The sequence below is a fragment of the Diaporthe batatas genome, assembly GCF_019321695.1.
Source record: "Diaporthe batatas strain CRI 302-4 chromosome Unknown Contig00003, whole genome shotgun sequence".
Taxonomy (NCBI): Eukaryota; Fungi; Ascomycota; class Sordariomycetes; order Diaporthales; family Diaporthaceae; genus Diaporthe; species Diaporthe batatas.
The window spans coordinates 7,063,978-7,088,785 of NW_025408550.1; the positions used below are offsets into that span (position 1 = coordinate 7,063,978).

The 24,808-nt window shown below is 55.8% G+C and overlaps 10 protein-coding genes across 10 annotated transcripts; 5 read left to right on the forward strand and 5 right to left on the reverse strand.

Annotated features, from left to right (window-relative positions):
- Positions 1–953: 953 nt before the first annotated feature.
- On the forward strand, positions 954–1,921 carry KVR01_002152 (uncharacterized protein; the record flags this gene model as incomplete). Its single annotated transcript, XM_044793569.1, has 2 exons — positions 954–1,074; positions 1,164–1,921. The coding sequence occupies 2 exons, from the start codon at positions 954–956 to the stop codon at positions 1,919–1,921; spliced, it is 879 nt and encodes a 292-aa protein (XP_044647167.1).
- Positions 1,922–2,347: 426 nt separating this feature from the next.
- Positions 2,348–2,763, reverse strand: KVR01_002311 (uncharacterized protein; the record flags this gene model as incomplete). The annotated part of the gene is made up of 4 exons (XM_044787513.1): positions 2,348–2,406; positions 2,473–2,523; positions 2,615–2,644; positions 2,715–2,763. 4 exons carry the CDS (start codon positions 2,761–2,763, stop codon positions 2,348–2,350), a joined length of 189 nt encoding a protein of 62 aa, XP_044647326.1.
- An 895-nt stretch (positions 2,764–3,658) lies between these two features.
- Positions 3,659–4,805, forward strand: KVR01_003367 (uncharacterized protein; the record flags this gene model as incomplete). The annotated part of the gene is made up of 3 exons (XM_044793058.1): positions 3,659–3,869; positions 3,954–4,253; positions 4,321–4,805. The coding sequence occupies 3 exons, from the start codon at positions 3,659–3,661 to the stop codon at positions 4,803–4,805; spliced, it is 996 nt and encodes a 331-aa protein (XP_044648382.1).
- Positions 4,806–5,371: 566 nt separating this feature from the next.
- Positions 5,372–6,622, reverse strand: KVR01_003401 (uncharacterized protein; the record flags this gene model as incomplete). The annotated part of the gene is made up of 3 exons (XM_044789651.1): positions 5,372–6,139; positions 6,214–6,438; positions 6,557–6,622. The coding sequence occupies 3 exons, from the start codon at positions 6,620–6,622 to the stop codon at positions 5,372–5,374; spliced, it is 1,059 nt and encodes a 352-aa protein (XP_044648416.1).
- A 383-nt stretch (positions 6,623–7,005) lies between these two features.
- KVR01_002843 (uncharacterized protein) lies at positions 7,006–8,394 on the forward strand. The gene is made up of 2 exons (XM_044783510.1): positions 7,006–7,627; positions 7,697–8,394. The coding sequence occupies exons 1-2, from the start codon at positions 7,564–7,566 to the stop codon at positions 8,167–8,169; spliced, it is 537 nt and encodes a 178-aa protein (XP_044647858.1). The 5' UTR covers positions 7,006–7,563; the 3' UTR covers positions 8,170–8,394.
- Positions 8,395–9,959: 1,565 nt separating this feature from the next.
- KVR01_002654 (uncharacterized protein) lies at positions 9,960–10,846 on the reverse strand. The gene is made up of 2 exons (XM_044793030.1): positions 10,466–10,846; positions 9,960–10,390 (listed from the first exon to the last, which is right to left on the reverse strand). The coding sequence occupies exons 1-2, from the start codon at positions 10,761–10,763 to the stop codon at positions 10,068–10,070; spliced, it is 621 nt and encodes a 206-aa protein (XP_044647669.1). The 5' UTR covers positions 10,764–10,846; the 3' UTR covers positions 9,960–10,067.
- A 1,267-nt stretch (positions 10,847–12,113) lies between these two features.
- Positions 12,114–13,591, forward strand: KVR01_002735 (uncharacterized protein). The gene is made up of 2 exons (XM_044786900.1): positions 12,114–12,505; positions 12,612–13,591. The coding sequence occupies exons 1-2, from the start codon at positions 12,359–12,361 to the stop codon at positions 13,017–13,019; spliced, it is 555 nt and encodes a 184-aa protein (XP_044647750.1). The 5' UTR covers positions 12,114–12,358; the 3' UTR covers positions 13,020–13,591.
- Positions 13,568–16,744, reverse strand: KVR01_002258 (osmosensor SHO1). The gene is made up of 3 exons (XM_044782417.1): positions 15,444–16,744; positions 14,993–15,277; positions 13,568–14,898 (listed from the first exon to the last, which is right to left on the reverse strand). The coding sequence occupies exons 1-3, from the start codon at positions 15,576–15,578 to the stop codon at positions 14,392–14,394; spliced, it is 927 nt and encodes a 308-aa protein (XP_044647273.1). The 5' UTR covers positions 15,579–16,744; the 3' UTR covers positions 13,568–14,391.
- A 3,969-nt stretch (positions 16,745–20,713) lies between these two features.
- KVR01_003484 (uncharacterized protein) lies at positions 20,714–21,414 on the reverse strand (the record flags this gene model as incomplete). The annotated part of the gene is made up of 2 exons (XM_044784136.1): positions 20,714–21,126; positions 21,201–21,414. 2 exons carry the CDS (start codon positions 21,412–21,414, stop codon positions 20,714–20,716), a joined length of 627 nt encoding a protein of 208 aa, XP_044648499.1.
- A 1,211-nt stretch (positions 21,415–22,625) lies between these two features.
- On the forward strand, positions 22,626–24,439 carry KVR01_002932 (uncharacterized protein; the record flags this gene model as incomplete). The annotated part of the gene is made up of 3 exons (XM_044783617.1): positions 22,626–22,690; positions 22,854–23,511; positions 23,585–24,439. 3 exons carry the CDS (start codon positions 22,626–22,628, stop codon positions 24,437–24,439), a joined length of 1,578 nt encoding a protein of 525 aa, XP_044647947.1.
- Between the last annotated feature and the right edge of the window lie 369 nt (positions 24,440–24,808).

Here is a 24,808-nt window from a genome sequence, read left to right on the forward strand (position 1 = left end):
ACAACGTAGTTCGAACCCAAGTCCTGATCCACCACTGCTCAACCAACCTGCACTGCGGCCCGCTCGGCCGGATTTGAATTTCCCCATCACATTTTCCGCAGCACCCTCTGCCGAAGGGGACTCTCATATGTCCTCTGAGGGTATGGGATCACAGGAAACAAGTAGCTACGAGGATCGTAAGACGCATGTAAACCGTAAGAATTGGCTGGATATGTTTCCCTTCAACCATATACGAGATTGCGAACTGCCGGACAATGAATGGGACTTCTGGTCGGAGCAGCAGGAGCAGGCGCCCGATGGGATCCCCGCTGACGGGCTTGTGAGGATGGTGAACCAACACCAGAACGGAAACATATTCGGCCTGGGCTCTACCAGCTCGTGGGCCGTTCGGGAGTGGGTTTCTCGGACCCTGGTACGTCGAGCGATCGAGAGATGGGTCGATTCCGTCGAAGCCAGTCGAGCAGGAATAGACGATGGAGGGGATGAGGACCAGGATCATGGTGCAGACCAGAGCGGTGCTGCGGAATAGAATCATTTGGCAAGAGGACACGGGCTTCATAGAGACATGTATCGAGCGTGGAGAGGGTATTCCCGGTGTTAGCTATTCCTGTGGACTGAATCGACTGATTACTTGCAGTCTGCAGCTAGGTTCGATACATCCAGCGTTTGCTATACTGCCAGACCAACGAGTCAGAGAGTAAATTCTACTTGTCATCCCTGTATGCTTCTGGAATGTACAAGTGGGTGAGGTTGTCGCTCGGGGGAAACATGTCGACTTGCTGAAGTGGAGCCCCTGCAGCGATGACTAGGCTCCCGGACGTGGCGTTTGCCCGATCCTCGCAACGACCAGACCAACAACAGAATTCATGTATCGTCCATCCCAGCTGCGGAGACTAAACCTCCGCCAGAGGATATCTTCGAACTCACCTGTCACTCTGCAGGCGCTGCACGGCATGGCGGGCGACAGGGGCGAGCAGGGCGAGCAGGGCTCGACAAGCTCGAGGGGCGCGGCCGAGGCAGAGGCAGGGTTGAAGGACAAGGCCATGCGAGAGGTCAAGATTCTAATGCTTCATGGTAAGCGGCACTCGGGAAGTGGCCTTCCACCTCCAGCATCGCGGTCAGATTACTTACTAGTCAAGAGACCTAGCTGACAAAGGCTTTAGGCTACACACAATCGGGGCCTCTGTTTCGTGCCAAGACCCGCGCCCTGGAAAAGCTCCTCGCCAAATCCCTTGCGCCTTCAAAACTCCAGCCAACCCTCTTCTACCCAACGGCCCCCTCCCGCCTCAGCCCCAAGGATATCCCCGGATTCCAGCCCTCCGGCGGCGGGGCGCCCGGCGATGGCGGCGGCGCCGACTCGCAGGAGATGGACGCGTGGGCATGGTTCCGCAAGGACGAGGCCAGCGGCAATTACCGCCTGCTGAGGGAAGGGTTCGAGAGCCTCGCCCGCTGCATCAGGGACGAGGCCGGCGGGCACGTGGACGGCGTGGTGGGGTTCAGCCAGGGCGGTGCGATGGCCGCCATGCTGGCCTCGGCCCTCGAGCACGTCGCCGCCGGCACGGGTGGGCAGAGGCAGCCGCCGCCGAGCGACGACACGTACGACTGGAGCTGGGTGCCCGCGCTGCGTGAGGCCAACGGCGGCACGGCGCTGCGCTTCGCGGTGGTGTACAGCGGGTTCTTCGCGCCGCCCCCCGCGCTGGCCTGGCTCTACGAGCCCAAGATCAGGACGCCGACGCTTCAGTTCATCGGGAGCCTGGACACGGTCGTCGAGGAGGGCCGGAGCCGCGGGCTCGAGGAACGGTCTGAGAATCCAATCATGGTGGTCCACCCGGGCGGGCACTATGTCCCGGTGAACAAGCAGTTCGTGATGCCGCTGGTGGGGTTCATTAAGCAGTGCTGCGAGGACAACGCAGAGACCTGACTACATAGATGCGAGATGAGGGGTGTGTCCGGCTCTGGTGGTCGTTCAAATGTCTGGGCTGCAGGAGTCGGGGGTTTGGCCGAGGGGTGGCAGGGCATAGACGGAAATCTGCGTCGTGCATTATAGACCGGATGGACTACCGAGGCATTTGCATAGTCAAACAGACAGTTATGCAGCCCGATGCTGCGAAAAAAGCGTGCATGTGAGTGCACTCAGTCCTCCCGCCTAAACACACATCACGCAGACATCGTATTGCACCCAGATGTTCGTGTCAACGTCCAGCCGCCTCGACAGGGTTTCGATTTTCGCTTTCTAGATGCTCTATGATACAGTCCAGCCCCGTTTTAGATTGGGTACGTCGATCGATAATCGCCTCGAGACTTGTCGCCATGCGCTCATCCCCATCCTGTGGTCGGGTCGTGTTTCTTAGTGCGCACCGCCAGACTTGGCCAGGGGGTTCCTGGGGTCGTTCTTGAACTCGTCGCCTGCAAATTTCATGTAAGCCACATTTGCCGCCAACCTTCTCTCCTTGTGCAGTTGGGAAAACATACTCTTCATTGAGGCGTTCTGGGCGGCGTTGATACCATAAGCGATGACAAGGCCTGCTCTCCGGTCAGCTCGCTGCTCTTTCCTCCTGGGGTTCACGTGCTCCTCGAAAAGGGCAAATCGTTCGAGGTCGGCGTGGTCACGTACCAGCGGCGAAGAAGGGTGCCATCGGCTTCACTGCGGGTTTGTTAGCATGTGCTCTTCTGCCCTGCACCGGGACACTGCGCCGGGTGGGCAATTGACTTACGAACCGGAGCCGGGAACTTCTTGAGGGGGGTGACTCCGAGCCAAGACATCTTGAATGAGTGATTGCTTCGACCTGGGGGGGAGACGTAGTCGAATTGGGTGGGTGGGCGGGTTTGGTTTCCTCGATGCGATGTCGTCGTTGATACGCGAGTCTTTTTCCAGCTTGCTCCGACGCCCCGGTCGCAGCCGGGACTGCATCTGGCCTGAGGCAGCAACACGGTACAGCTGTGCGGTTTGGACTTGGCAGCGTTATGTCAGCAGTCCTCCGCCCCAGGCTGCCCCCGTTGCTTCAATTGTTCTGGCCTCCAGGCGAGTGGGTCCTTACCCCGACGCACTGCGGAGGTCTGACATCATTACCCCGGCTTCTGAAAGGGAGATGGAGCCCCCTAGGGCTCCCCCTTCCCTGGGAACGCTGGGCGCCTGGGCCTCCTGGTCCCCCCGTCCCCCGGGTGTTTGCCTCCTTGCCTCCTCCTTGGGTGTGTCACAAGATGCGGGGAGAGCTCTGAGGACACAAGACCCCTTCGACAGCTCAGCTCCCGAATTGGAACACCACCACCACCCACCCAACCACCCTCCAGCCCTCGTCCAGTTGACTAGAGTGCCATCGAGACCAATTGACCAGGGTTCCCCTCTGCATTTGCTGCCTGGCACACTGATTGATGAATACACAGCTTCCCAGCTCCTGACACCCTGACTACCACCAACCAGCATCTCTCAATTTGCCTCTCTGCCTCTGCTACGACGCACGAGCCGGACCTCCCTCCAACTGCGCCTACCACTGCACCACTTTCAGACCAGAGCATCAGTCAACCACCCCCCAGTGCTTGTTTCAGCTTTAACTCGGGGTCTTGGAACCCGTCGTCTTTTTTCTTCCCGTCCACAAAGTCAATTGTTCTTGCACTTGTCCACCAGTCCGCTCCTGTTCCACGCCAGAACTCCGCCGCCATGCTGTCCCAACGACTTGCACGCGCCGCCCTGGCGACAGCTACCCCGCGCCAAGCTGCCCGTATGCTCAGCGGCTCATCGATCACGGCTTCCAAGCACACCCCTGCGATGGCAGACATCAACCCCGAGGACGGCAGCGTCGAGGCCTTCAACCGCAAGCAGAAGGCATTCCGAGAGCAGTTGGTGGCAGCTCAGAAGGAGCGGGATGCTAGTGGGTCCCTATTCTCCTCCCCATCCCCAGACACCGGTGATTCTCCCCAGGGCCTGGGCTCACTAAGTACTGCTTTTACCCCAGAACGAGCGGCAGAAATCGCCGAGAAGGAGCCGCCCCGGAAGGCAGGCCCCCTGACCAACCTCATATACGGCACAAAGGAGGGCCGCGAGCTTGACGCCCAGCTCGAGGCCAGCTTCAGCCAGGTCCTCGCGCGGGGCAAGTACGTGCACAGCATCGTGTTCCACGAGGTGAAGCCCGACAAGGTGGATGAGTATGTTGAGCTTGTGGGCAACTGGTACCCCCGCATGGCCTCCCTGCCCGAGAATAAGGTTCATCTGGTGGGAAGCTGGCGGACAGAGGTGGGAGATGTTGATACCTTCGGTACGTGCCCGCTATCTTGCCATGCTTCACTCACCCTTGATAGTACCGCAAACTGACAGCTCATTAGTCCACATCTGGGAGTACCAGCGATACACAGGCTACCACACGTCTCTGCACAACATCTCATCGCATCCCGACTTCCCCGAGTTCGACAAGAAGCTGAGGGCGCTCATTACTTCCAAGAAGACATCGGTAATGCAGGAGTTCAGCTTCTGGCCCACCACTCCCCCGCGACAGCTTGGCGGCGTGTTCGAGCTCCGTTCCTACACGCTTAGTCCGGGCAACCTGCTCGAGTGGGAGACCCATTGGCGGAGGGGACTCAAGGCGCGGCGCGAGGTGATGGAGGGCGTCGGAGCCTGGTTTGTGCAGATCGGCGACCTTAATACGGTGCACCACCTCTGGCAGTTTGCCGACCTGGAAGAACGGAAGGTCCGTCGTGAAGATTCTTGGCGCATACCCGGCTGGGCGGATACGGTCCACAAGACGGTGCCCTTGATTCAGACGATGAAGTCGAGGATCTTGATCCCAATGCCCTGGTCGCCAGTTGCCTAAGGCGCTATCATCGATATGAAGATTCTCCGCTCACGGTTGGCCTTATCCACACCACTCTGCGAACAGTGATCGCCATGACTATCGACGCTCATAACGCGCGCCCTGTGGTCATGTGTGCTGCCATGGTCGCCGTTCCCATCTAATGAATGGTTAACTTCCGTGTTGCTCTTCATTTGGTGAGAATGAGTTGGCCAACCCAAGGAACTCAGCAACTTGTTGTTGAAGCTGGATGGGCCTCCAGGAAGATGTGGCAGTGGCAGCTAGGTAGTCTCGCTGGAAATGGACAACGAGGTGGTATCCTGCCCGAGGTTGGATTCGTGTTTGCCAGCGAGGCAGCCAAACCCACTAAGACTGACTAGGTTTACTGCAGCTAGGTGTTCTGTGTTTTTCTGACCTTACAGACTGGCGTCAGGAGAGGGGATTCATTGGCAAGGCATATTTTTTAGCAATAAAATCATGGAGTCTCTATCTCGTTCACAAAGGCTTTGCGCTAAATCATGTTGAGAGCCAGTTTGGATGCGACAATCTGCATGGGGTATCACTGTTTCATCTGCTCAGATGGTCCGTCACTCGTCGAGCTCTTCACCCATGACGGTGGCCAGATTCCCCCTGGCGATAGCCAGTGTCTTGGCCAGCGCGGAGAGCTTGATTCCCAGGGACATCAATGCAGGGTCAGCACTCTCAACGCGCACCTTTTCCCGCACAAAGACTTGCGCCTCGATCTCACCACTGCCCTCCTTGGCACCACTCTTCTGTCCGACGCCACCCGCCGCACCGCCGTTGCCCCCGTGTTTCTGGGGATCCGGGGCCGCGCCGTCCGGGTAGGTGTACATGAAGACCTGCTCAGCCTCGTCGTGCTCCAGGCGGCGGGTCGTGCCGATGGCGAGCGCGAACTTCATGCCCAGGTTCACGGGGGCGTCGGCCGGTTCCAAGGTCCTCAGCCACAGTACGAGTTGGCTCTCCTGAAGACCCCACTGTATGCTGAGGTTGGACCCCGTCGGCGGTGAGAAGTGGGCCGGACTGCAGGACTTGGACACCCACGTCGCGTCGGACGCGGTCAGGGGCTGGGGACCCCTGAGGAGCGACGTGGCCTCGGTGAGGGACTGGCTCAGCAGGCGGAGCTGGGCGGCTATGAATGTAGCCGTGGGTAGGGTTGGCGACGCGGGCGGCTCCGTGGGGCCGGAGGAGTATGTGTAGCTAAGGGTGAGGGTGAGGAGGTCGATGGAGTGGTTTAGGAGGGTATGGAGCGTGGCGAGGGGCGCGATTTGTATCGGGTGCTCGGCATTTACAGTGTAGGTTTGGTGTTGAATAGTTCGGAGTTTCAGCGTGAGGATCTTCAAGTCATTGATGCATATGTCAGCCTTTGGGGCATGCCCAGCACAAGAGAGCGGGGGTGTGAGGTCCATACGCCTTTGACTATTCTCGTCCCGACCCGGGTGATATGGCCCTTGACGATTTCGTTCCTGGGAGTGCTGACGACGAGGGTGCTACCGGGGTCGACGGGTGCAAGAAGAGCATAGCAGTCTTCGAGGCCGCTCTTGAGGTTCTGAAGGGTCCCGTGCAGCTCGTTCAGGAGCCATACCAGCTCCCGTCTCTGGGCGGACCGAGTCGTCAGCGGCCTGGTGCAAGGGAGCTGTGGGAGGAGAACCCAGCCGTCACCGATTGGCTCGAGCATTTTGATATCAAGATACGATGTCTGGGGTGAGCACGCCCGGAGCTGAGGTTCGAGGGGCCTGCAGTCATGAGCTCACCTGCGTCTGCTCGACGGCTGTTATAAGCTGCCCTGGAGGCAGAGACGGCCAGATCTCAACAGACATGATGGGAGATAGATTTGCGCTGAGCTGTTGCCTCGGAGGGGTTCAGGCAGCCATGGTGGCATTCGTAAAACGTGGTCGCTATATTGTGGAATCTGGCAGCCTGCTGGACAGCAACAGGGACGGTTTACGAGTTGTCGTTGCAATATCCGTAGTTTGAGTTCCCCATTCGACCTTGGACCGGGGTCCTTGGAGCTTGTTCCTGCCGCGGCCGCTGTCGTCATGCCATTGCACCCCTGTCGCCGCTGGCCCATTCACGGAAGGCGGTGAGGGAACCCAGGGCCTGAAGCATCATAACAGCTCGTTCATTGATTCTAGCGTACGCCAGGGGGTCTCAGCGGCTGGTTGGTTGGTTGGGTCTCTGCTTCAGAATGTCCAGCTCTGAAGTTTAGGGGTACAATACGGTCGACCCTTCTGGGCAATTAAACTTTTGCTGCCTCATCTTCTTGATACTGGAATCCAAGCAAAACCTCTCACTTTAACAACCCTGCGGCCTACCTTGGCACGGCACCTGTGCACCAGTGTACGGAGTACCTACTTAAGTAGTCACCCGCCTTTCGTGGCGCTACCCGGCCCGTTTCACAGAGGCGGCCTGGCGCCACGCCCCACCAAGTTCCTGAAGTCTGACAATCAGAGAACAAGTGATTTGACCACGCTCGACACAACATCAGAATACATTCGCCCTTCTTTCGCACTCGTTGCTTCGGTACACCAGAAACATCCAATCTGCCTAGGAGGAACTTGTGCAGTCCACTAGTGCCATGAAGAAGCCATGAAGAAGCGGCGCAGCATCTCCAGAATCTTCCAACGAGCATCTTGCGCTACTCCAGTCACACACTGAGACTCTCCATCCGCGAGCACTTGTATCTCTCACACTCTGTCTCGCACGCGTGCGCCCTTCGCAGACCGGCCAGGGTTCATATTCAGCAGCTTCACCACCTACGATGGTTAAAGAGGCATCAGGTCAGCTGCCCAACGGGCCAGCAAAACTTCCATCCCTCCCCAAGAGTGTGTAACAACCATCATCTGCCCGCCCTGAGGAGAGTGGAGTATTCTGTTGGCTGACAAATCACCCAGACTCAAAGGTCCATAAGCGGCCCATAAACCGTGCTCGGGTCTGCAATCGTGGGGGGCCACCTCTAAGCCCCAAGCAGCCCATCATCCAAGTCGGCACAAAGTCCCCCTTCATGGGTATCGTGAGCAAGGTTCGCCATGCCTTGGACAAGGCTCCCTCGTCACGGTCGACCAAAGGGCTCCCCCTGGCCGCGCGGATGGCTGCTCTGAACTCTGCGGCCTCATCCCCAAGCCGCGTCGAAGACGAGGTCTTGGTACGTGGCACCGGGAGGGCCATGGCCAGAACGCTGAAAATTGCGGCGTGGTTCGGAGACCAGAAGGAGTATATGGTCAGTGTCCGGACAATGAGCCTCGAGGCATCGGATGACGTCGTTGCCGACGCAGACGGTGCGGATGACGAGGGTGGCTTCGCGGCGGAAGAGGAGACCAGGACGAGGATGGTGAACTGCTTGGAAGTCGGTATCAGCTTAAGATGAGGATGCCCCGGCCCTGGGCTTGATTGGTGGTTCTCGGTATTCCCACTGCGGTTCTGGCATTTCGGCTTCCTCTGTTTCGAGTTGAATAGCAATTGTTGCAGAGGTTCGATGTATTACATTACTGCAGATGATCCTGAATGCATGTGCCTCTGGGAGTACCTTATTCAGGGTCGTCCGCCGTGAATAAGAGCATTCCAAGGTTTGTTTAGGCACCAAACTTCATCATCCTGTATTCCCACAGATTGCGTTCCCATGGCGCTGCAGTAGACCAAAATCTACACTGCAGCTAGAGGTGCATGTGAGGGCGTCCATGTCATCCCAGGTCCTGATGCTAGGCCAGAGAACTGCAGTGTCCTCGTCTTCGGGCCGCCACGAACAATGCCTCGGGTCTCATTGAAGATGGTACAACTCTACCACAGATGGATGAATGTGTAAATGAGGGGTTGAGCCCATAATAGAGCAACCCGCGCTTTCTGAATCGTTACCTGCCTCTCAGAAGGTCCTATCTGGGTATGGTCGGCATGTACTGGGTGTTTTCGTTCTGGATCGGTTTACATCAGGAAGGGGTACGGGCCCTTCGCACAAAGGCAACCGCTCAGAGACCCAGCGTTTTAACAATGCCAACAACAATCAGTGCAGGTGGCATGTCTTCGTTCTTGTGCTTGGATAGCATGTCGGGCTGGAGTGTTCATATCTTGTGAAGACCATGGCACACATTCAGCCTATCTGGTACCTAGGTAAGTTCTCAGACCAATTCAAAAGCCGGTGTCAGAAATGATATGAGTTTTCAAACAAAACCCAGCAAAGTAGACACAAGGTCTGGTTGTCGGCCTGTTTAAGGGCCCGTTTATCAAACAAGCCAGCAGGTGGACCATACTTTAACATACTCCTACAACAAACTTATTTCACTTATAAGATTAAATTTTACTATAGTTAACTATATATAATATATAGTAATTAATTTACTACTTTTTTATTTTTTTTATTTAATAATTAACTTTATATTATTATTATTTAATAAAAAGTAAATAAAAAAAATTAAAAATAAAACATTTATATTCTTTTAATATACTATATAAACTAAGCTCTTTATTCTAAAAATTCTTCAGGTTTGCTACCTAGATTTATTTATTTTTATAGAATTCAACAAGGGCGTCTAGCTCAAATGGTAGAGCGCGCGCTTAGCAAATATCTTCTCTTCTCTAAAGTCAAGATTATACTGCGCGAGGTACACGGTTCGATCCCGTGGTCGTCCATCACATGACTTTTTGCCTATGCCTAGTGGTAGAATATTTTTTATTTTCTTTTTAGAGAGGACAATCTATAAAATATAAATTTAAAGCTATATAAATATTATATAAAAATAGTTAAAGTTAATAAACTTTTAATTATTAATTATAATATTATTAATTTTTTATAATTATAAAAATATAATTAAATTAATACTCTTTTAAAAATTTAAATAAATATTAAAATATAATAATAATAATAATATAATATTTATATATTTTTAAGAAGTATATAATCTTTTAAATTAATTATTCTAGTTTTTTTAACTAGATAGTTTATAGTAAAGGACTTAGTAGTCTCACCGCCCGTCCTAGTAGTAGGTAGGACGGAATATTAAATTATATATAGTTTTACTTTTATTCCGTATTTATCTAAGGATATATATAGCGCCTCTATATAGTAGTAAGTACTTAAGACCTAGTGATTAGAAAGAATATAATGTTGATAATAATAGTTATAATACAATAGGTGCTTATGGCCTTAGCTTTGTGACATACAGATAATATTGAATTATATATTTCATATATACGGGATTAGAAGCAAAACCACATATTGTAACCAGCCTGCAAAGCATCCTACAACATACACTGAGATCTTAGCCACTCACCCTACAACTCGGAAAAGATCGAGTAGCTCGAGACCATGCGACGCTGCTCCCAAGAGGCAAGTGCATCCTCCCAGGGGACAACCTCAGCGCCTTTGTCCGTCAACTGCTGCTCGACATCCCTCTCGATGTCCGCTGCAGACTGGGAGTCGGTATCGTAGGTTGAGTGGGCTCCCCGCAGCACGGTCACCTTGAACCCAGCCTCGAGCGCTCCCTTCGACGTAGCGGCGACGCAGCATTCACTCTGTATACCAAAGGCCACGATCTCCGTGATGCCCTCGGCCTTGAGTTTATCAGCCAGGTCTGGGTTCGACTCGAATGTGTTTTCTGCCGGGGGATTTAGCTCCATGTTGGGTTTCCGGTTCAGAGTATCATGCATGGATGGCAGCAGATCAGACTTACGAGTGGTCTTTGCAACCAGGCGCTCCTCTTGAACATCTCCACGTGGTTCGAACACGAGTCCCCACGGCTCCGTGTTTCTCACAAGGGTGCCTTGGTCAGGCTTCTCTTCATGTTGCACAAATACGATCACCGACGGCGACTGTTTTTGAGCGGTCCGGTACTGGTCGACGATGCTTCGGGCAGCTGAGAGAATCTTCCCGCCGGCAGAACGGATCCGCTCCGCATGGGGGATCTGAGTTTTGGGATCATCCGCGAGCTCGCGCTGTATGTCAATGACAAAGAGGGCACTTCGTGTCATGACGGATGCTGGTATCTCTGGGTGGTATTTGTGGTTGCTTGTGGTGAGATTCTCCTTGAAGACAAGCGGAAGGTGGGGCTTGTTTGGTTTTCTGTCGGGATTCTAGCCTAAAAATGACGAGCTAGCGCTGAGGGGCTTGCTAATGATATTCAACATGCCAGAGGAAGGCAGCGGCTGAATATTAGACCGAAATATGCGCCAGAAACACGAGTGGCCCTCTCAATCACAATGAGAGCACGGTGTGGCGCACAAGAATGCCGCGATTCTCCAAGAACGCAGACAATTGTACTGTGTACCCATAATTCTGATTCTGCAGTCCTTCAGCTCAACCAGGCTGGGGACATGGATGGGGCTGGCGACAATTCAGAAATAAACATGGCATGTGTTTATTGGCATGTTCCCCGTTGATATACAATTATCCTTACCTTGAGTACTTAGGTACCTGGAAATTGGAGGTGCCAAGTGAGATGAGCATACGTGTGCAACTATTGCTTTCATCATATTGTGCAAGAAAACATGGGGTTGATTGAGTCCACGTTTTCAGCCTCAGCTTCTTTAGAGCCAAGACCTTGCGGCTGTAGACTTGGCCTGGAACCAGTCACATCTTTGCACGCATAGGCACGTAGGTGCACAAGTCACAAGAACAAAGCATTGGTGGCAAGCAGCTGCGGCTCAGTCTTGAAGACTGCTACTCCGCGACATCCATATTTTACGTGCTTTTAACATTGTAAAAGCACGAGGTTTTTCATTTTGCTTGACCTGAGTAACCACAACCGGATCTGTGGAGCGGGCATGGACTTGTTGATCAGCTTGATAGTGACGGCTCCTGTTAAGTCAAATGCCCTTAGAACGTTACCCCGGATTTCGGAAAGCCCGTCTCATTTATCTCGTACTGAAAGTGGTTTCGTTTTCAATCCCCATACATATAAAATGTATGCGGCGTCTTCATACAGTTCAAGACCCGGCGTTCTCGTACTAAAACTCATTCATAAACAATATGTTCAAACACTTTTTGGAAGAGAACAGTACTAGTTCAACTCCTATCTACATATGTACCTAGGCAGTATATAGCTTATATTTACTTGTAATTAAGTGAAACCTTTAAATTCGGACAGACTATCCAAGGGCTCTGTCAGACAACATGCGTCTGCTACACAAGAGCCGAGACCTTGACTGAATGCTTGCAACCAAAGATACTAGGGTAAAGTGCTTCATGATGGACACGGCTGTCCCGCTTACCTGGGTTCAGCATCCATGCCCAAATGGTCTGGCCTGTGGCGGGTCGGTCAGCCAAGGCCAGACCCCTATGCTTCCCCAGACCCGCTCCGCATTCGTGACGAACATCCCTGCACTGCCCAGGTACCTAGGTACCGACCCACCTAGGTACTGTAGGTAAACAATCCGACCTCATCCGGCTGTTTACTTGCGCAGGACAGAGCAAGCAACTAGCAGAACACGCTTGCAACCCGACCAGATACGACAAGAGAAACCCACCGCGACCTGGCTTGGTGACCCTGAAGCCTGTCATCTGTTTTCACGACCCAAAACTCGAGGTTTCCCCCAGAATTTGTGCCCAACCACAAGGGAAAATAACAATGTCCCACTCCCCCGCGCCGTCAAACTACGGCGACTGCGTAGCCTCCCTGCGCACATCCCTCAACCTCCTCGAATCCTCAGTCGAGACGCTTGGGAACGGCGTCTCAGACCTCCCCAGGCTCGGGTCAGTGCTCAAGACAGTCCGCGTAAGTCACAAGACCCCCGCCTCTTCACCTCGAAGCCAGCCCGGGCACTTCCGCTTGCGCAACCTCACATCAGAGCAGCGCAAAGGCTGACACGAATGGAAAACAGCACTACGAGCTCATCCCCCAACCGACGCTGGCGGCAGCAGAGTCCTCCCTCCGCGACGAGATCGGCCCCTTCGTCACACACCTCCTCGACCGCGCAGACAGGCAGATCGACCGCCAGGCCCGCCGCATCGAGACGCTCAAGGCCCGCAGCGACCTCAACGCAGGGAGGCTCGGCAGGGGATCTGAATCGCAGCCGCCGACAGAAGCTTCCTCCTCCTCGTCGTCGTCGTCCAGACCGGCGCCCAGGGGCAAGGGGGCTGGTGGGAGGAAGACGCTAGACGGCGGGGCTGGGCTCCGTGCGCGAGCTGTCCGACAGCGCAAGGAGGCGCTCAAGTACAGCGTCGAGAGGCTGGAGCTCGAGGTTGCGCAGAAGGAGAGGGAGCTTCGGGTGCGGCTGCAGGAGGCGTAATGCGCCTGGCTCGGGCCCGATACTTGCGACGGGGTGTCTTGGCTATGCTGGGAGCACTCTCTGACAAGTCATGATGGGCTCAACCCTGCAGCAAAGTATTGCACCGATTTCAGGGATTGGGCCACCCCCACGATCTACGTCCACAGAAGCCGAGGCATATTATCTGGGAAAATATCTGGAGATAACGCCTATCGGCACAGTGTGTGCACATGCCCGCTCAACTCGGCACGCGCCGGCCTGGTGTTCCAGGATGAGTATATGGCTACCTTTTCCCGACGAGTTTGCCCCGGATCGGCTCAGAGAGACCCGCTACTTCCATGGCATGTGTAGCACTCGGCGAGATTGTTAGGCAGCATGGGGGGGCTTTCGGAAAGTCCCATTCTACCCGGGTTGGCAACTCGTCCTCGACCATGACTGCGAAGCTGTCTGCAAAAATCTCCGCCAACGAAGCGGACTGAAGGAAGAGGGAATTCGGGATGGCATCAAGAAGTGGTGACACCCGCACTGCGGCTCAGTGAGACATGTCCCTTCTAACTGGAGGGGGCAAATAACACAAACGCGTATTCACATTGAACTGCTGCTCGGGCTTTCGTTCACTAATTTCTCGTTGCCACTAACTATGGTTAGTCTTGCCTCGATTTTGGAGCCTGTAATCCCGCGCGTATTTAACAACCCCGTCCTGTTTGCAAATGCAAGCTACTCCAAAGCATGAAAATCATGAACCCGTGTCTCTGCGAGGGGATGTATACAGCGTTCAGGGAATGGTATAGGAAGAACACCCAGAATAGTTCAAGAGAAAAGAAAAATAGTACCGGAGAATGGAATGGGCACATCCACATACAACAGAGTGTATACAAAATGCGATAGAGAGAAAAAAGGGGTTGGTAGAAGAAGAATCTGTGTGGTGGTTGCATCTTGCGCTGTTGCCCAACGAGAGACTTGTGAGACGGGGTTGGAGGACAAAAGGGTAAAACAAATTCATAATGTCCTCGCCCGGCCTGATATGCGGTCTGCCTGGTGAGAACCTAAACATCCATCCATAACATGTGGAGTGGCCAAGGTTCGTCGTGCCTTTTGCACAGCTCTTGCAATGCGAACCATCTCCATCAATCGCACCCTTGAGCAGGTCTGAAATGCCGCATGGTCCCTGAGAAACATGCGCTCACTGTCCTTTCCTCCACACATGGGACACACGTATCGGCCGGTCTCTTGGGTATACGCTTAAGTTGATAATACAAGTCATAATGAGGCGGCCAGTAGGCGGCCTGGCCTCCTATTTTCGGAGGTAGCCGTTTCCTTAGAGGGCCTTAGTCGTCCATCTCCCATCCCCACAGGCTGTGTTTGAATCGCTCTTCCGTGCATTCTCATGTCTTCAAAGCAGGATTAGGTAATTGCTTGGTGCAATGCCGGTGTCACCATTATCCTTGCGTGCTTGCCACCACCGACCGCTGACGTCGCTAACTTCCAGGATCTCGTGCTTGGAGAAGGAAATCTCGTTGGCATCGTCCGGGTTCGCCTCGTAGCTGTAGATGGCTTTCGCGCGGTACGGGTACTCGGTCGGAGGGACTATCTCCCCCTCATTGTTCGTTGCACCGGGCGCCTTCATTTGCGAGTTGCCAAAGCCGTTCGCTGCGGCGCTGGTGCGAGCGCCGGGTACGGTTGAGATGCCTGCGACAGGCGATGGGTTCTCGAAGCCGTTAAGCTGTGCGGATGTGTACATCTGCGGGGGCTGCACAGAAGTTGAGGTCTCGGGGCGGCCGCCACCGTAATTCATCGTCTGTCGGTTCATCATGTGGGACTCCTTTGTCAAGGCAAATGAGTCAAGGTAAGCCCGCGGAACAGCGGAAGGCGCAGAGCCGAAGTAAAAGATCCAGACAATCTGTTGCCGACTTGATCAGCATAATGTCCACGATGCGGGAGTGGATAAAGCAGCTGGTGCGGTGAGCTGAGATGCAAGGATGTAAGCAACATACGGTTACCATGGACAGCAGGATGAATCCCGCGGAGGCAGCCTCTTTGGCGCCATTGGCAGAGTACACAAGACTGTTGACAGAGGACGTGGTGAGAACAAGACCACACGCCAGGTACCCAACCACGGCAACATGGTAGGTCTGGGTAGTGTCGGATGCGACCACTACGAAGACCCCGCCAACTGTGAAGAAGTAGTAGACGACAGTCCACCACGTGTACGTGGGGAAGCTATCTCTGGTCTGGATTTGGGCGATTATGGATGCGATGAAAGCAATAATCCATGCGAGCTAGGGGACTGTCAGCCAACGGTCCATCTAAAATTACCGAGTGTTGGGTTGGGTTGGGTTGGGGGGGCGAAGGATGGGTTGCAGGATGATGGGGCGGGAAGGCCGGGCTGGGCTCGACCGGGTTCAGAAGGGGGCCTGTGGAGAGGCTCTACTCTGGCGTGCTTACCGCTGAAATGGATATGGTAGCAAGGGCGAATGGATCGCCGATGATGTTGCCGACGTCGATTCCTCGTCGTCTGTTTTGCCTGTTGTATTCCATTTTGCGCAGCGATGGTGAATGAAGTGAGCCGTAATTGGGCATGGGTGGAACCGTTGGTTGCGTGGCTAGATAGGTTGACAGTGCAACAAACTACCTGGTAACAGATAGTTCGGCTTGGAAATGTTTGTAAAGGCTTGAAAGTTGCCTCAAAAAAACATTGGTGCTGGGGGTCGATCGTTTGATGGTGATGGATGGTCCGCGTGGCCTTGGTATTGGTATTGGCTGCTCCCAAATACGACTCTCGTGCTGAAAATATGGCGATGGCAGCCTCGGGCTGCTGGCGCAAAAAAGGAAGAAAGAAAGAAAAAAGGACCGAGATGGATTGGTCTTGTTGCGATGGGACACCGGAGTGAAGGCGACGGAAGTCGGGCAAGGCGTATTAGAAGGCTGCTGATGGCCCGTGCAAGGTGATTGATTGATTCCCTTTGTCAGGTTGGAAAGGACGGCGGCAGATCGGGAAGACGGCGTAGTTCAGACAGAAAGTGCAGCGTCGCAGTATGTCCCGCCTGAATGCCGAGTGCCACCTCTTTTGAATTGTGATGTCGAGCGGTGGGATTTGTTTCCTGATATCTCGTGTCGGCGATTGATTGGAGGCCGGCCGAGTTTCTCGCAGTGCCGGACGGCGCAGATTGCTCGTAACCGATGATGGGACACAGGCACACGCACGCAAGGCGAGGGTCGGGGAGGATGTCGCAAGATGGATCGATTGATCGACAGGAGTCGGATACGCGAGGGTGCTGTGTGCTCGAGGAGGAGGCAGGGAGTGGACAGAGGCAAGAATCAAAATGGATCGTGAGTCAGGGCAAGGGATTAAAGAGAGGAGGGAATTGAAAGATGGGGTTGTTAGCCCATGTGCATGTGTATGTGTTAAAGCACGGCAGGGCAGGTTGCCTTGTGCAGGGCCTGGGCGGATAGATGAAGTCGGGGAAGGGGAAAGGGAGAGAAGGATGCCGTGGTCTAGCCAAGCAAAGAAGGGGAAATGGTGGTGGGCATGAGATTGGATTGGACTGCAGAGAGAGCGACAGGGAAAGGCAGGCGAGAAGGAGCGGCTTGATCTCGTTGCAGGGGTGGCCGGAGAAGAGAATCAATGGGGGTGGCCCCACAGCAGGCACAGCATGCACTGCAGGCACTGTGCTTGGATTGGTGTGTGCGCGTTGTGTGTGTGTGTGCGTGAGGTTCCTGGCAGGGAGGATCCAGACGTCTTGCAGGGGAAGGACTCGAAGGAGGGTCCTAGCTCAACCAGAATTGGTAGTGCTGACCACTTGCCACAGCCTTGCCAATAACTGGAAGCAGCCAGAGGCACTGGCGAAGAGCGCACACCCAGACACCTGCCCACCCCCTCCTCCTCCTCGTTCCCGGCCCAGCTGCAGGTAGGTGGTGGGCGCCAGATCCGTCCTGCCGTCGTGGTGCTGCAAGTCGAGGCATGCGTCGTGTGCACCGTGGGGAGCATAGCCACCTCAGACTGCGCCTGTCTGAATGCGCCCGTGGTGGTGTGCCGCTGTCACCTCCCCATTTGGACCCTGCACTGCCCTATCCCGTTCCTGCCCTGCTCCTATCCTGTTCCTATCTGTCCAGGTGTCCAGGTATCCAGCTATCCTGTTGCTACCACAGCACTGTGGTGCATGGCGCCACCGCTGTGTGCCGTCCGTTCGCGCCGGATGGGGCGGTATACCGTCAAACCGTATACCGTCAAACCGTATACCGCGTGGTAGGGAGCTAAAAGCAGTCTCAATTTCAGACCCCATCGCCCGCGGGATGTTGATGCGCCCGTCCAGGCATCCGCCACCCTCTGTCCCACACACCCGGCAGCGTGGGTTCAACCGTCCAACGCCAATGGGCCATGGAGCAAACATTGACGACGGCACGACGGGCACGACGGCAGGACCCACGAGGCTCGGTAGGTGGCTGCCGAACAGGGCAAGATCGAGTCAAGTCTCAGAAGTGAACCGGCTCGGAAGGGCGTTTGAGAACAGACCAGGATCAAGTCGTTGCCAGAAGAGGATAGTTGATCAGAGGCCGGGCGTGGTGATAGGCTGGTAACGACTCCAGATCGTCGCGGGCTACACTACTGCAGACGTGCTAGCAGTCCTGGCTGCCAGGCTGCCAGGCTGCCAGGCTGCCAGGGCCTTGCCAGCCACGTCTCCTTCATAATTCTCCGACCATGTGGGCTCTCGCCCGTGACAGCTGCTGGCCAACTTGTCAAATCTACTAATCTGCTTGACTGCTGCAATTTAGAGCCCAATCCCTTGTCCCTCCTCGTGGTTCGGCTGTGACCATGCAGGGGTTGGAGCAATTGTCGTCGTCGGGTTTCAGACGGCCTCTGCGAGCTGGCGGGCTACTACTAGTCAACTAGTCTACTGCCCAGCTGCCCAGGTGCGCAACCCCACTGCCTGGGCTTCTCAGCTAGCGACAGCCAACCGTTCAGCCCGTTCCTTGAGCGTCTGGGGGTTACAACGCCCCAGGGCACTGGCATTTCCATTGGGTATCGGGCAGGACGTCGGGGTCCCTTCTGCACACTCCTGCATATATGCTCCGTTGCGCTGCATAAAGGTATCGGATGACCACGCTCGCCCTGGACCACTGCCCTGGACCATTTTGCGGCGGTGTGACAGGAGGGCCTGCGTTCGCCAACCGACCAGCCTGCCACCTGCCAGCCCGACCGACGACGGATCAACATCCATCTGGCTCCGGGCACCCGGCCTCGGCACTCAGCACTGGAAACATCGCAGGGATCTGAGGCGGGGACACGGCCGGCACACGAGCCAGCCAGCCAGCTTCCACACTTGCACACGGTCCAGTTCAGAGCCAAGCCTGAAACTTACCGTCATCGCAGCTTGCCGGTCGATCACACAACCACCCTGCCAGCCTGCCAGCCTGCCAGCCTGCCATCTGCCCTCCATCCCATCGCGAGGCGGGTGTCGTTGAAGAACACAGGCAGACAGACCTCTCTGTCTAGGACAAGACTGCATACAGATGAACCTGTCGCGGCAGCGCCCGCTGCGCCGCCATGGAGATGCCCACAGACCAGCAAAAGCGGTTATTGCGGCCTCAGCGCCTCTCTGGGCTCTAGTGCATCTTGCGTCCCACTCGCTTATGACCAACCCATCATTGCTGTCCAGTGCTTTGCGACATGTTGGTCCTGACGGGTCCTTGAGTAACTCTGACCCTCAAAACTCCCCCCCACAGCAGCGCTCTTGTGCGTTTGATCGACGTGGTCGCCAACTCTAAAATTCTGGCAGCCAGCCTGGCTGTCTGGCTGTGCGCGCATCGCCTTGCCGCCTTGCCGCCTGGCCGCCAACAAAGGACGCAGAACGCAGAACGCAGAACGCAGAACGCAGAACGCAGTCCTGCTCACGGGCTTCGAATGTCAAAGGGGATCGGCGCCTGAAACCAGCAAGCCCCAACCTGGCGGTCCATTATCTCCGAGGCCCCGGATCTCCTATCAAGCAGCTCGTGGCACTACAGACACAGATTCCCCAGCTGTTGTACATGCCTAGGCCTAGGTAAGCAAGCCAGGGCAAGTGGTAAATCCGGGGCGATCGGACCCGGTCGCCGGGAGACAATGCTGTACGTGAATAAGCACCTTGTCCGACTTGTTGTATCGGATCTGGCGTTCATGATCTTTGGTGCTGCTCCTGACGACAGGTAAGCGCGCACTGTATCCGCGCGCTCAGATGAGTACGACCTGCCCACCCACCTTCCTGGGTTCCTGAATTTAGGGCTGCCCACTCACTGCAGCTGCTCCCCCATCCAAGCGGGTCGGCGGCGTCGATCAGGGCCCCGTAGCGCACCCGTGTCGTGGGCTCCGACTGGCCTCGGAGAGGGACACGTTCCGCTGCCACTGCAGCAGTGCCGTCGGCAGCTCCTCCTGCTCGTTGGTGGCGTGTCGTCTTCGTATCTGCTAGCCTGGTGGCAGTGAGCTTCTTGACAACTCCTCCGTTGCGCGAGACATTGGACTCGAAATGTCCCGAGGTGGTTAGCCCTATCTAAATTGAAACAACCGGTAAACCGTGACATTTGCCTGCTCTTGGTAAAGACTGCCCGCTACTCCCCGCATGAAATTGGCCTGCTCCTAATAATACCACAACTTGCGCCGTCCGACTGTATGCGGCAAGAACAATTTGACAAGGCGCTCTCGTCCATCTCGATTGGGCACCTGGCACGCACGGGTGCCTTGACCGCAGTCCTCGTCCAATCTATCCCGCCTAGCAGGTCCTCCCCACGAGCCGGGTGAAGACGATCTCGGGCCAGCTACATCGCAGTAAAACAAGTGGCTTGCCGCAAAGGACGTCTGTTCGCTGTGTGCATTTCAAACACTGCGTAGCCACGACAGCAGCACTTCCAGCTGCCCTGCGATTATTTGGTGGAACGACTGTCTTGGCCTACTTGCGACTTGCGCGATGGGAACGCCGAGGCTTGTCGATGGCATTGGCCACGAACCGTCCAAGCAGGATGAAATAATCATCTGATGTGGAAATGACGACGATAGCCCGGCTGGCAATCGCCGGGGAGGGAGTGCAGTTCGCATTGAGTGATATCACAGGCCCTGAAACGCGGACTGCCCTTTCCCGGGTGTGATTCGGCACAGCTGCGAGCCCGTTCAAGTCGAGCCTTACGCGATGTTGATGCGGGTGACTGCACAGTGCAAAGACTATTTGGCCTGGGGGCCAGACTGAGGCTGAGTTGGAATCATCATTGCTGCCGGGTGTCGATTTATCTTGCGCTACCCCGTGACTGCTTCACTGCTTGTGTGTAAGCGTTGGGCTGGCCTGTTCCGGTCCGCCTCTGGCTGGCCGTCCAATGCGATCGGCTTCTTCGTGGTATGTAGCCTTTCCTGTCTCGACGTGGTCGATGGCCACACGGTCACTACCATTCCTGTGCCTCGGCCCGCAATATGCTATTGTATACTGCCTGCCCCGGCCGATTGTCCGTTCTCAACCCCCAGGCCCTGGGCCGAAGACAACATGAGTATTGGCTCTGAGGCATCCCCGACCACTCTTTAGATGCACTCCCAACTTGGTCCATGGCGCGAGGGACCGAGACGCGGCATCACCAAGAAGGCTTGACATGGAGAATCGTGACGCCAATGCCAAGTCATGGTGGTTGGTGGTTGGCAGGATCAAAGGAGGCATCCTCGGACCATAGATGCAATCAGTTCTTGTCCGCCCCCGGCGGGCTCAAACAGCCTCAGCCTCCTTGTCCCTTAGGGCCTCCGCCCTCCTCACCTTACGCTCCACGCCCTCCACTCGGCCCTCAACGTCGGCGATGAAGCTCCCATAGCCCACCACCCTCTCCTCGTACCACTTCCTGACGACCCTCTCGCTGCGGTCCCGAAGTTCTCCGATCTCCGCCTCCTGGGCCAGCTGTGTCGCCTCGACACCCTTCATGCGTGGTAGCAGGGCAACCATGTTGGCGCTCAGCTTTGGGTCTGGGACGGGAGTATCAGATGTGACGGCCGTCAGGGCGGAGACGGTGCTAGGGAACGAGGAGGCGAAGGAGAGCACTGTGGCACGGAGGGCGGCAGTATCCAGCTGGGAAGGGGCCGGGTCGTCAGGTGCGGGTGACTGGAAGAATGACGGGTGGGTGTGGTCTAGATACAGCTAGTCAGCCGCCTGAGTCCTAAATCCTGAGCCATTGGAATCATGGCCTGGGATCGCTGCTCACAAAGCTTGAGGATATCGGCGTAGACGCGGAAGCGGGAGATGAGGGCTGCAAAGCGGCGCTCCAGGTTCGCAAGTGATTCGACAGCCGAGTCACCAGCTGGCCTTGCGGCTGACACGGAATTCGAGCCGTGGAGAATCTGCTCGATCCGCAGGAGACGGGCCTCGAGCAGAGAGATGGTGGCGAGAGTGGTCCTGTCCAACGATTGCTCCTCCATTGTCGTGGGCTACAGACCTTGGGAGATTGTCGCAGCCTAGTGCGATGTAAACAAACCCACTCTCCTGGGCAAGCTGGGCTCCCTAAGCGAGGGTCAACAGTCTCTCCTCGGCTATGCAGCGCCACCACCTTGGGGGGGGGGGGAAGCAGAAGCTCGCGTTGAACGTATGTGTCGTGCAACCTGCGGTGTGTGTAAAGGCCAGCCCAGCCCGCAAGCAAGCAAGCTCGATTCGGAAGGCCAAGGACGACCTCGGGTGAGCGCCCGGGGAAGATGTGCACCCCCCTGGCGCAGGCAGGGCAGGCCGGCTGGAAGCTCTGGGGTAGGTGGTTGCTTGGCAGGCCTGCAGTGACAGCTGGTTCCAAGGTTGTGTGGTTTTACGTCAGAGGGAGGGGCTGCTAGGCCGAGACAAATCTCAGGTGTCAGGGGCCCTGGGGCCCTGTGGTGCGGGTAAGGTTTCTGGGGCAAGTGGGCATTGGGACAGACACATGGACAAGAGCATAATAGCCGGAACAGCCAACCCTGCCTCGCTGGCCTTTCGCAGCCAGGCAGCCCAGCCCTACAGTCTGTACCCCGTACTGCCTGACTGCCTGACTGCCAGCCGCTCCAGCATCTCACGCCCTTCAACGTCGTCGTGTGACGGCGACGTGTGACTTGAGCTTGGCGGTGCGAGTCCTTGTCACTGCGGCCTGCGGCCTGCGACCTGCGACCCTCGAGTCAGCTCCGTGGCGGCGTTTTCCCGTGCGCTGACCGCATGGGCCTGTGTCGTGTGCATCCGCCTGGTCATCCTTTACTCATCCTTTTCCACCATCACGTCAACGCTGGGGGGTGGCGTCAAGGTGTCAAGCTCTGCCTGTCGCTATCCGGAGCCTCCTCCTGCTAGCCGCTGCCGGTTTAGACTGGAGCCTCCCGCCCGCCCCGGTTGCAAGCCGATCTGCGGCAGTCGACAGCCCGCACTTCACCCCCACGAGTTGCTCCAGGCATCCCGTGCCCTTCTTCCGCCCATAGTCTTATCGACATACCTTGCGAACTGTCACTCGGCGCTGTCGACCTCCCCGTCTCCCGACCACGAAGCCCCGTCGCGCGCCAACCTCGACCACTGTCTCAGCTTCACCCACCAGACGAATCCGACCGACCCTCCTCGAGCCGACGTCCTCTCCATCCATCAGTGCGTCTAGACAGAGCCAGGTGGCTCGCGGTCCTGCACCCGTGACATGACGAATTACTCGACCTTCTCTGATGGAAACGAAACTGGCTCTGAAGCCGGAGCCATGGCACGGTACGTGTTGGCCCTCGTCAGCGCACAACCCTCGGAACCCCGGTGCTGGTGCTGGTGCTGGTGCTGGTGCTGGTGCTGTTGCTGTCCTCGGTTGCTGCCTCGTCGGCCGTAGCCCGTTCCTGTGAAGTCCTCAGCCTGATGCTAATCTCACATGCGACGGCAGACCAAAAAGAGGGCGCAGCCCCAAAGGAGGAGGCCAGGCCTCTATGATGAGCAGCAACATCAACCTGCTCAATACGATCGTTGGCGCCGGAACCCTAGCGATGCCCCACGCCATGTCACAGATGGGAATGCTGCTGGGAACCTTCATAATAGTATGGTCGGGCATCACCTCTGCATTTGGGCTCTATCTCCAGGCCCGGTGCGCCCGATACCTCGACAGGGGCAGCTCGTCTTTCTTTGCGCTGTCACAGCTCACATACCCCAATGCGGCCGTCATATTCGATGCCGCGATCGCCGTAAAATGCTTTGGAGTCGCTGTCTCCTATTTGATCATCATTGGCGACCTGATGCCAGGCGTCATGAGGGGGTTTAATGAAGCCGCAGACCAGGTCCCCTTCCTGGTCGACCGGAACTTCTGGATTACGGCATTTATGCTCATCATCATACCACTTAGCTTTTTGAGAAGACTGGATTCACTCAAGTACACGAGCGTCATTGCGCTCATCTCCATCGGATACCTAATCGTCCTCGTTGTCTACCACTTCGCCTCGGACTCGGTGGAAAACCGCGGCGACGTCAGTTACCTCGCTTGGAACGGGCCCATACCCTTTCTTAGCAGTTTGCCCGTGGTGGTCTTTGCCTACACCTGCCATCAGAATGTAGGCTCCCCCGTGCTCCTGATGAAAAGCACCGCCTTCCACGCCAGCAGCGCATGTGCTAATGTTTTGCTAGATGTTCTCTGTCATTAACGAGATCAAGGACAACACACCATCCAGCATCGTTGGAGTCATCTCGTCCAGCATCGGATCCGCAGCGAGCATATATGTCCTGGTTGCGATCACGGGCTACCTGACATTTGGCAACACTGTTTTGGGCAACATCGTCATGATGTATCCTTCGTCCGCAGCCTCGACCATCGGCAAGGCCGCTATCGTCGTGTTGGTCATGTTCAGCGTTCCACTTCAAGTCCACCCCTGCCGGGCATCTCTTGATGCAGTGCTCCGGTGGCGGCCCAACCGCACTCAACGCGGTCCAGAGTCCCCGAGCAACCGCTCCCTCCTCCCGACGGGCTCTGGGCCAACCGACAGCCATGGTGCGCCGGCCGTGTCTATGTCTGATATGCGTTTCGCACTCCTCACAACGTTCATCATCGTGCTGGCATACATCACCTCCCTCACCGTGAGCCAGCTCGACCGTGTGCTCGCATATGTCGGCGCCACAGGGTCAACCTCCATCAGCTTCATCCTTCCCGGGCTGTTCTATTACAAGATCAGTGACCCGGATAGTATCCATCACCAGAGGCTCACCAAGGAAGACGACGACGTGGACGCGAACGACAGCGACGACACTGATATTGGGTTTGAGCCAAGCGGCTCAGGCATCCTGGAGGCCGGTGGGAGCATTCGCTCAGGAGGAGTCAGTGCCGGCTACGGTGGCTGGTGGAGGATGCGAAAGAGGTGGAGGTGGGACTTGGAACACATCGAGCACGGGTTGCTGAGGAGGCTAGCTCTGTGCCTGGCCATTTATGGCATGTGTGTCATGGTTGTGTGTCTTGTGTTGAACACCTTCTTCACTGTGGCACACTGAAGCACTGCCGCCAAGCAATTGTGCATCCTCGGGCACAACCGAGCTTCCTGACTGCCCAGTGAGATACGTCTGTGGCATCGGAGACATGCCGCGCATTTCATTTGTGTCATTACCTTCGTTCTGCATACTCCTACAGAGTCATGTTCTTCATTTTTGCTTTGCATATATATGGTGTTCCGGGGCTGGGACTCGTTCTGACCTTACATAGAGCCAATCCTGTTGTTGCTGGCTTTGGATTAGACACCGCTCGGCGTTGGGCTCCAATGTTTCGGATTCTGTTTGATCGGTCTTGTTTCAAAGGCGAATGACTTTGGCTAGAAACCTGAACATCAGCAGCTTGTAGAGCAAATACCATTTTCTTCACTTTGA

Coding starts and splice junctions, on each gene's coding strand:
- KVR01_002654 (XM_044793030.1), bottom strand. CDS start 10,763: ATGACACGAAGTGCCCTCTTTGTCATTGACATACAGCGCGAGCTCGCG. Junction 10,391..10,465: donor CCTGGTTGCAAAGACCACTC/GTAAGTCTGATC, acceptor ATCCCCCGGCAG/AAAACACATTCGAGTCGAAC.
- KVR01_002843 (XM_044783510.1), top strand. CDS start 7,564: ATGGTTAAAGAGGCATCAGGTCAGCTGCCCAACGGGCCAGCAAAACTT. Junction 7,628..7,696: donor ACTTCCATCCCTCCCCAAGA/GTGTGTAACAAC, acceptor CAAATCACCCAG/ACTCAAAGGTCCATAAGCGG.
- KVR01_002735 (XM_044786900.1), top strand. CDS start 12,359: ATGTCCCACTCCCCCGCGCCGTCAAACTACGGCGACTGCGTAGCCTCC. Junction 12,506..12,611: donor CAGTGCTCAAGACAGTCCGC/GTAAGTCACAAG, acceptor AATGGAAAACAG/CACTACGAGCTCATCCCCCA.
- KVR01_002258 (XM_044782417.1), bottom strand. CDS start 15,578: ATGCCCAATTACGGCTCACTTCATTCACCATCGCTGCGCAAAATGGAA. Junction 15,278..15,443: donor CTACCATATCCATTTCAGCG/GTAAGCACGCCA, acceptor ACAGTCCCCTAG/CTCGCATGGATTATTGCTTT. Junction 14,899..14,992: donor TCCTGCTGTCCATGGTAACC/GTATGTTGCTTA, acceptor AGTCGGCAACAG/ATTGTCTGGATCTTTTACTT.